Raw genomic sequence first — 10492 nt, 5'->3', positions numbered from 1 at the left:
TGTATTATATTTTATTTTATTTTATATTATTTTGTATTATATTATATTTTATTTTATATTATTTTATATTATGTTATATTATATTATATTAAAGTGTTGCAATATATTTATCGTATCCACAATAAGATAGAAATAGAAAATTTCGTGATTTGTAGAAAGTCATCATAAAAATTCAAATAAAAAAACAGAAAGAGCATGATTAGTGTCAAGGAAATTTGATTTTAATATTCATTGCGACGCGACGCTAGTCAGATACGTATTCAACTATGAAAGAAAGAAAAAGGAAATAAAAAATCCAAAGTTAACTAGCGTTAAGACAGTTATTTGCAATAATTCAATAATCTTCGTTCTACCGATATTATTCGACGGCGCAACGAGCACTCCGTGGAACGTTCACTCGGTTTTTTTCTTCAACCGTTTGTATCATTGCCATACGCGTGTAAAGGCGAGGAGACACTGTTCAAACAAAGCGAAGCCCGGGCGTCGCTCGATAATTTTAATTCCATCAGAATTATTAAACGAACTCGTTAAAAAGGAAACGAAGCGCGTTGGACTTTCGTCGAGGCCCGGCGCGAAGCTCGCGCAAACGGAAATTGAACGTTTGATGCGCGAAACCAGAAAAAGAAAAAAGGCTGGTGAGGTAGGGATGGGGTTGGTAGCGGCGAGCGAGGTGGGAAGAAAGAAGGTGGCGCACGAGAGGATGTAAAAGACGAGTTGAGAGCGACAGGGATAGCATGAGAAGCGAGAAGTGGGAGAGCCGGTAGTCGGCCGCTAGAGAGAAGTGTCAGGAGAGAGGGACAGGACAGTCGTGAGTGCACGAAGAAGCACGAAGTGATGAGTGGCGGTGGAACTTGAGGCGAACGCCGGTTCTCTCACTTGTTGAGTGTCGAGCGACGAACCGAGACCTATCTACCTACCTACCTACCTACCTACTCGTTCGTTTGCACGGCGACCGGTAGGAGACCAACGGTCGCGTGTTTTCTCGTGTGCGCGCGCGGTATATGCCCACCGTTCCACTCGCGCGGTGCACGCGAGAACGTGATAGGACGTGCGCGCGTGTTCGACATTTTCGCGATGAACGTGTATGCGCGCGTCGCGCTATCGAACGTTGTCGGTCGCGGCTTGTGATTCGACGGTTCGATCGATCGATCGATCGCGTCGTCGATAGGTGTGTGTGTATATATATATATATATATATATACGTCGCTGGTCGGTCTTGAAGTGAAGTGAATTTTTTTTTTTTCGCACGAGTTTTCGCCGCGCACCTGACAATCGAGACACGCACACGCGCGTATCAGGTTCACAAAGTTCGATTTCGACGAGTCACGCTGTCGATGGACTCTGAATCCTCGTCGATGTTATTTGGCGAAAGAGAGAAACAAACGTCACGTGCACCAACCTACCCGGAGGATTTCTTTGTTTCGAGCAACACAAGTAAGAGCAAAGTAAACAAATGTGTCGAGCATCGGTGTCTCGCTCGCGCTCAACGCCGAGTGAAGAGAGAATTTCTAGAAATATACCACCCTTGATAACTGGCCAAATCGAACGAGCCACGGTCAGCTAGCGAATCGTTAAGAGCTCGAGTTAAGCTCCGCGATCGACGGAAGTTTTTATGGAGAAAGGTGGATCACGCTGGATACAGAAGGGATCGTGGTCGCGTCGTCGCGTGCCTTATCATCGTTAGTCACAGACACGCCAGGCAAAAGTTCCTGGAACAGCGGAGACGGCATCTATTTTCGAGTGCTCGAGTCAGAGTGTCTTCGCACCGACGGCTTGTCCACCATCGTTATTCCGGCGTATTTGTTCTAGATTAAAGTGCACGCGATCGGCCGGCATTAAATCCAAATGGGCACGGGCGATCGATCGTTACGGTGAATTCTGGTGGAATCGATGGAAGGGACAGAAGAGTGGTCGTCGTCGTGTCCGCTTGATGGAGAAACGCCGTCTTATTTTGATTGGCGATCGGGCCGACCGGACAAGTCGTCGATACGTCAGAAACGAGCCTCGCACCGACGATCCTGGTTCCATTCCGATTGCTCCACGTTGCATAAGCATCGTTCGTGCATCGATTATGTAAGGCTGGCGAAGAAAATCGGACGTAGGACACGCGTGCGACGATCTTTATAATTGATCATTCGTGTACGTGATTTCGTTTCAACTCGCGTCCCCGACACGGCTGAAGTAAGTAGCGTGTAAAACTGAAAACAAGACATTTGTTGTTGTTGTGTGTTGTTGGAAATTATCCGTTTCGTTTCGTCGACCTTGACGAATGTTTACGCAGTGAGTTTCGTGAAGCCAGAGTGATACGTTTCACGTTGAAAAGAGGCGAGGTTAGTATTATCGAGGTTGCGTGCCGCGTGTGTGTCGTTTCAAATTTCCCGCCGCACGGTGCACGTGGAGGAGGAGAGGGCGACGATGGCGATGAAAAGCAAGAAGCAGTATGCCGGGCCCAGCCTCGGATCGAAAAGCCATTATCCTGCGATCAGTCAGGCCTACTGGGCACCGCAGCCGCAAAATACGCCTTATTCCGTTCCAGGTAGCCTCATACCTTTAATTAAAACGTAAAAACGTAACCGAATATAAGCTTAATTTTAAGACAAATCTTTTCGCCCCGACGATTGTTCAGCAGACGAGTGTATATAAATTTCTGTTGAACGCTTGCGAACGATACAATTTACCTGGAATCATAATTTTATTTTAACGTACCAAATTGCTGTGAAAATATGCCGCACAATTTCTTCTCGATCCACCGCGACGAATTAATTTGTACGTACAGTTAACTCGTTAAGAAATTAGTACAGTGGAGAGAGGGTTAATGATATAAAGTAATCGTTAAAACGTCCTACTTTTTCGCTAGATAATGGTAATTAGTTGCCAACAAATGCAGTTATATGGTAATACTTTGCTTCGAAATGAACGTACGTGGTTACACTCGAGCTTTACAGCTGCCTAGCGTTGGGTATAATCCAACTCGAAAAAGATAATTCGTTCATCCTCTTAACACTGGAAAATTCCAGCCAGGTCATTCAGTTAGTTTGCCAGTTTCATTAACAAATATAATTCTCTTGTTGTAAATATTTTATCTCGAGTTTGTATTTGTTTTTCTTTTTTTTTTTTTTTTTCTCACGTTGAATTTTCTCACCTTAAATTTCCACGAGAGAGAGCATAGAAGACGCAACTGTTAGAGGTAAAAAGATCGAGATGATAGATTACTGTTCTATCGTGACGTCGTTTTAATGACACATCGTGCCATAATAACTAATTAAAGTATTACACGCGTCTGTTTATGGCGTTTCAGAATTTACGTAATCTAGGCCGCAGATCGATCACAGGTAGAATCGTTCGAGTCAAGGTAAACTCAGTACCATTTAGGTATATATTGCTTGGAACTCTTGCACAAACGCAGTACTTAAGACCACTAGTTTAAGAGTCTATGGTCGTGAAAAAAGTTTCCAAGTTTTACCCGAGTACGAGATTAGCAAACTCGGCTTTTCAAATTAGGAAGATAACGGCTATCGATCATTCGTGATAACTCTATACTCTGCGGCGCGTATATATTTTAGCACAAAGTTAGCACGTTCGTTCTTTAATCACCATTGTGAATTCGTTGACGACGAGAGTTTCAAGATGATCAGTAAAAAAGAAAAAAAAAAAAAAAGAGAGAGAGAACATACGTTCGTGCGTTTAACAAGTCAATCTTGAACAAACTCGTCGCCAATAACAAATAAATTTTTGATCGAATTGTTATCGAGCGTGCGCTGATTACTATCACCGACGGAATAACTTCGCAGTTAATTAACTACACGATGGATAAACATCTTGCTTTGTCCGTGTTTGCTCTGCAGAAATCGATTTCGCTCGCGCGCGTGACCGATTACTTAAAATCGTGATTATTGTTCCGCGTCCCATATTATAAGTGAAATTTTAATGCTGATTGTCGAGCCTGCGCCTGGTACATGCATGCATTAAATCGAACGAACAAATACTCGAGCCAGTGTCCAACGCTGTTCAACGTAACGAATAAATGTGTTTGCGTTGAACGGAGTTAATATACAATAAAATCGAGCGTTTTAATTAAAAAGTTGCAACAAATGGTCAACGATTAAAGGTTGTCAGCTGTTTGCTTTCGATACGATCGAACAATTCCAACGCGCTTTTCTCTCGTTAACGATAAGTCATCTCTTCCAGGAACTTGTGATCAGTGTTTATAGTTCAATTTCCTTCTCGCCGATAGCGTTTTTGGTGTATTTTTCGAATAGAACAAAGTCCCCATCGTGCTAATCATTTCGAGTTTCTAGTCGCACACGTGTTTCGAACACGCGTATATTCCGTTTTACTAAATTTCATCCTGTCCTCGGAACCGAAAGAAAAAAAAGGGGGGAGGAGAGCAAAAATGGCGCGTAAGCGTCCTGCTAATTACAGCATTGTTAATTAATGACCAAACAGTTCGCATTTCACGCACGTCTAGCCACGAGGCGGCTATTGTGTTTCGCAAGTTAGTAACTGAATATGCTACTGGTACCACTATGACTCCAAATAAGACTATGTCGCGAGGACGTCACGTCAATCTTGCTGAACGATTTCGAAGGCTAAACACGTTGCGCTTAGTGTCGTAAATATATATATGTGTGTGTGTGTGTGTGTGTATGCTTTAACGATATATTTGCTAATTTTCGCGAATTAGTAGCAGGTACCGAAAAGAAAAAAAATAATAGAGGCCAAAGTTTAGTACTCGTGGTAGCAAACGTCACGCTTTGGTCGATAAGGAACGGTCTTTCCACACGCGATAAATAATTACAAGGATGACCGTAACGTTAAAACGAAACTTTTAACGAAGTTTCATATCAGTAAGCACAAAAGCGATGGATTCGACTCGCCTCTGTACAGGTTCATTGTTCCGTCGATTTATTCCCCCGATACATATTTCGAGCCACTCGAGTCACCGCAGAGAAATATACGTAGACACGCGTGTTTTCAAAGCTCTTTTCCGTCTTTTCTTCATCTTTTTTTCTTCTTTCTTTTCATTTCTTTTTTTCCTTCGAAAATTTCTCTTCTTCCCGTCGCTCGAGATCAAAGGCGTTCCTCGGTCCTTTCAATCTCGAAATTACTAAAACATGTCCGCAAAAAAAAAAAAAAAAAAAAAACTAAAGCGCACATACGCGTTCTTTCGCATGAAAAGTTTGCGCGAAAGACCTTCCACTCTCGAAGATTGTACGTATTATGATAATTAACAAATACCTGTGGAGCGTTCCATATTGCCATGCGATAATAAGCTCATTTTACAAGCGCTTTAATGTCCCGTATAAATAACGTAAAACGCGTTTGTTGCTATCTCCGAAAGCATCTCTCGAGTTTTACATTCGCAATTAACATTAATTGCGCGCTTAATGCAGGCAGAATTTAAAGAATTGAATTACGAGCGTGCTTAGCTTTCCCGTTGACGGAGCAGCAGACGATCTGGCACACGTGGTTGTTGTTAACCCGAATAATTTTCGCTGATTGCCGCATAATCGATCGCCAAAACGCTGTCAACTTGTGAACGTAACGTCAAATTGAACATATACATGTCCGATCTCTCGGTATCGGGGATCTTCTTTCTTCGGTTTCGTTTCACTTCCGCGCAACGTGTGTCTTTTTTTATCGCCAGTCGTCGAACGAACGAACTGGCTGACGATGCGTCACGTGTGTACATATTATTATTGCAAACGTGCCGTATCTTTAAGCGCAGAGGTATAACAAAGACGTACGTAAGCGCCCCAAGGCCGCAGAAACGAACAGTGCGTGAATTCACCAACGCAGTTGATTAAATCTTCTTATTAAAACATTCTGCCGATGATATGCTTCGCAGATATGTGCTCGCGTAGATAGATGACGGATTAAGACGGCGCGAGATGGATGATAAATAAGCAGAGAGAGAGAGAGAGAGAGAGAGCGAGAAATTAACGAATGGTGTACATACGTATTAACGATTTCTAAGATAATACGTAGGTATTGTTAATAGTAACAGTGATGTTAACGTTATTAACTACAGTGTAGGTTAATTCATTACTGTTAAAATTATTAACAGTGCAGTTTTATAATTATTAACTTCACGTTGCATCGATTTCTAAGATAATACGTAGGTACTGTTAATAGAAACAGTGATGTTAACGTTATTAACTGCAGTGTAGGTTACTTCATTACGGTTAAAATTATTAACAGTGCAGGTTTAAAATTATTAACTTCACGTTGGATCGATTTCTAAGATAATACGTAGGTATTGTTAATAGTAACAGTGATGGTAACGTTATTAACTGCAGTGTAGGTTAATTCATTACGGTTAAAATTATTAACGGTGCAGGTTTATAATTATTAACTTCACGTTGCATCGATTTCTAAGATAATACGTAGGTACTGTTAATAGTAACAGTGCTGTTATTAACTGCAGTGTAGGTTAATTCATTACTGTTAAAATTATTAACAGTGCAGGTTTAAAATTATTAACTTCTCGTTGCATCGATTTCTAAGATAATACGTAGGTACTGTTAATAGTAACAGTGATGTTAACGTTATTAACTACAGCGTAGGTTAATTCAATACGGTCAAAATTATTGACAGTGCAGGTTTAAAATTATTAACTTCTCGTTGCATCGATTTCTAAGATAATACGTAGGTACTGTTAATAGTAACAGTGCTGTTAACGTTATTAACTGCAGTGTAGGTTAATTCGTTACTGTTAAAATTATTAACAGTGTAGGTTTATAATTATTAACTTCTCGTTGCATCGATTTCTAAAATAATACGTAGGTACTGTTAATAGTAACAGTGCTGTTAACGTTATTAACTGCAGTGTAGGTTAATTCATTACTGTTAAAATTATTAACAGTGCAGGTTTAAAATTATTAACTTCACGTTGCATCGATTTCTAAAATAATACGTAGGTACTGTTAATAGTAACAGTGATGTTAACGTTATTAACTACAGTGTAGGTTAATTCATTACGGTTAAAATTATTAACAGTGCAGGTTTAAAATTATTAACTTCTCGTTGCATCGATTTCTAAGATAATACGTAGGTACTATTAATAGTAACAGTGCTGTTAACGTTATTAACTGCAGTGTAGGTTAATTCATTACTGATAAAATTATTAACAGTGCAGGTTTAAAATTATTAACTTCACGTTGATGTTACATTAACTTCATGTTCCACACATGGAACATGTATGTATGCATCTCGTGCAATATTGCCTCTACATATACAGTGAATCAAAAAAAAAAAAAACATTGGCACACCAAATTTTTTTTACAGTATTTTATATGGAAACAAATGATATGTTAACAAAATTTGTTTTCATAAATAGTTCACTGCGCTCAGCAATTTCCAATGAAGAATCACAAAAATTCGAGAATCAAAAAAGCATTGATACATGTGTGTGAATTTTTTTTTTTTTTTTTTCTTTGGAGCTCTTGTATTTGTAACAGAATATAAAATATCTCTAATGGCTTAAAGATATTTAACGAGTTCCTTCCTAACGATGACGATAACATACCAAAAGATATTTTGTAATATTTCCAACAACGATTAAACACCATTAAACACCGATTACAACTGCGTCGATACTTTCTCGACTCGTGAATTTTTGTTATCGCTATCGTGTATGACTTTTTGTCGCATTATTATCGTGTGACTCATTATTGGAAAACTATCGTGTGCGCCACCATTTACTATAGCCAGCCATTTACGGAAACGTAAGTCATTTATTTTTCAAAAACTAAATACGCTTTCTCGACCGACACTGCGCGTGTTGCTAATCCAAGTAAAATGGCGGGCGACATAAGGTAAAAGAGAATCGCGAATATACCTTGAGCAAACATTGATTGACTGGTTTCGTATGTAGAGGCGAACAGCGTCGAGTTACGGCGTAACGTGAGATGATTTATTACAGTTAATCGGCTCTCAGAACTCTGCTAACGTTTCTCGGTGACTCATCATCAGGAAATATCACTCCCGGCCGGGAGTAATTAAACAAAGTATTTTCTCCCCGCGCTGCCATCAGATATCGCTGTAAGAAAACATTTTTCCTAGTTATTTTCGTTTTCTTCGATTCTAATCTCGCAGGACGAGAGAAGTACAAATATTTGAATACTTGATGATACGAGAACGAACTGTTTCAATATTTTTAAATAAATCTCGAAACTTGCAAGACTTTTTCCGGCTTCGAATTTACATGTCGAAATTTTTTCCTCCGTTTCAGAGAAGATCGCAAAAGACAAGAAACAAAGATGTTTAATAATTTTCTCAATGTATGCAGTGAAGTTTAATTCCAAACGAAATCGTAGCTGTTAAACATCAGAACAATATCTAGTTACAGAGTGATCAATGTTCGACGTAGTGTTTTCGTTAAATGTATAATATAGATGATATTGTGAGCTGATAATACGAATGATAAAATAATAACATCGAATGATAAAATGATAACATCAATGAATGAATAAGTGAAAAAAAAAACAGAGGCCTTTTTGGTTTGGGACAAAATGGAATAAAAACGAGCAAACGTCCAAGGGACTATTTTTTTCTTAGTTATTTATCAATTCCCTATTCGAAGTCCTAAAATTCGGAACATCCTCGAATAAGTTGTATAAGTCTTTGGACACTTGGACCCGCAAAGATACTAAATTTAGAATAGTAACTAAGCGACGTTCAAATGTAAATTGCTTAAAAAGATACCACTGACGGTCAAATACCATCGCTACTGTGATAGAACAATCGTTTGAAGTTTGTTCGGTTCTAAAGATATATTCATGCCACTCTTTGAACCCCGACAATGCTTAAGTCATCGATTGCAATACTTCGAACGTTACGTCAGCGCAGAAGTCAGGTTCTCTGTTCTCTAGTTTTCCAGTATTCCCGATTATTCACGACTTCCATTGTATATAATTGTACAATTCTAAATTCTAAAGATTTATCTAATAAATCTTACACTGTTCAAGAATCCAATTATATTAGGATCGAACGTGTCGCAACATTACGAAATGAATAAAGTGCCCTCATCGTTTGTCATGTCGTGACGCTACGTCGCGATCGGACTCTCAAACGATAGTAGAACTGTTATCTTCGACTCGTCAGCTACGAGACGAAAACGTTAATTTTTACAACTAGAAAACTATAAATTTTGATAATTATACGATCGCCCTTCCTCAACGCTCTGACAGCTCAATGTCTTTACTCTGCAACTTTTGTTACGACTGTATTTCAACGTATGGATTAGTTACCAGTAAGTTTTACTAGTTACTTTACTAGTTGCCAAGTTACTTCAGTTACTACACGGTGGCCACTGAAAAACTGAAGGGTTTAAAAAAGTCATAACTTTTATATTAATTATATTAATTATATTATATATAATATATTAATTATATTCCCAAATAAAATAATAAAAAATTACAAAAACATGTGTTTGTAAAAATTATTTTTGTTTTACATCATCAATATATAATATATTAATTATATTTCCAAATAAAATAATAAAAAATTACAAAAACGTGTTTGTAAAAATTGTTTTTGTTTTGCATCATCAATATACAATATATTAATTATATTTCCAAATAAAATAATAAAAATTTACAAAAACGTGTTTGTAAAAATTGTTTTTGTTTTACATCATCAATATACAATATATTAATTATATTTCCAAATAAAATAATAAAAATTTACAAAAACATGTGTTTGTAAAAATTGTTTTTGTTTTACATCATCAATATACAATATATTAATTATATTTCCAAATAAAATAATAAAAATTTACAAAAACATGTGTTTGTAAAAATTGTTTTTGTTTTACATCATCAATATACAATATATTAATTATATTTCCAAATAAAATAATAAAAATTTACAAAAACATGTGTTTGTAAAAATTGTTTTTGTTTTACATCATCAATATACAATATATTAATTATATTTCCAAATAAAATAATAAAAAATTACAAAACCATGTGTTTGTAAAAATTATTTTTGTTTTACGTCATCAATATACAATATATTAATTATATTTCCAAATAAAATAATAAAAATTTACAGAAACATGTGTCTGTAAAAATTATTTTTGTTTTGCATCATTCAGTCTTTCAGTACGACCACCCTGTACTAAGTTTCAACATATAATTAAAGAACGCAAACGACATCAAGGAAAAAGAAGAAAAAGGGGAAACAAAAGACTGCATAACTAACTGGATATTCGATAAAAAGAGACGCGTCCCACACCCCCAACATAGAAAAGACAAACAATCGGGAGAGTGGGCATCGAGTGTATAAAATCGCAAAGAATGCCAAGGGAAGAGTATACTGTAACGACTACACTTTCAAACATCCTTGACTTCCTTATAAGCTGGCACGCGGGAAGTTACATAATGAGCCTTTGAGTAGCTGAGCTGCTAAGCGGATAGACAAGTAAAAACGGCGCGCAGAACAACGAAAAGAATCGAACGAGGGGGCAAAAAAATATTATGGCAAAAAA

At 37.6% G+C, this 10492-nt stretch overlaps 1 protein-coding gene across 14 annotated transcripts in view; it reads left to right on the top strand.

The window, feature by feature from the left end:
- Positions 1–687: 687 nt before the first annotated feature.
- Positions 688–10492, top strand: part of LOC122533834 (CUGBP Elav-like family member 2) — a 56593-nt gene continuing 46788 nt past the window's right edge. For 3 of the 14 annotated variants that reach the window (XM_043663927.1, XM_043663924.1, XM_043663922.1), the window contains exon 1: positions 690–2536. In XM_043663927.1, the coding sequence (XP_043519862.1) occupies positions 2416–2536 (121 nt within the window). In that variant the 5' untranslated portion in view covers positions 690–2415. Of the gene's footprint in view, positions 2537–10492 lie in introns of all 14 variants that reach the window. The other 11 variants (XM_043663919.1, XM_043663918.1, XM_043663920.1 and 8 more) reach the window with 8 other exon arrangements.

This window comes from Frieseomelitta varia, unplaced genomic scaffold (assembly GCF_011392965.1).
Source record: "Frieseomelitta varia isolate USP_RPSP 00005682 unplaced genomic scaffold, Fvar_1.2 scaffold_556, whole genome shotgun sequence".
In the NCBI taxonomy this organism is placed as follows: domain Eukaryota; kingdom Metazoa; phylum Arthropoda; class Insecta; order Hymenoptera; family Apidae; genus Frieseomelitta; species Frieseomelitta varia.
The sequence above is the reverse complement of the archived record's forward strand: the minus strand, read 5'-3'. Positions and strand labels throughout refer to the sequence as shown.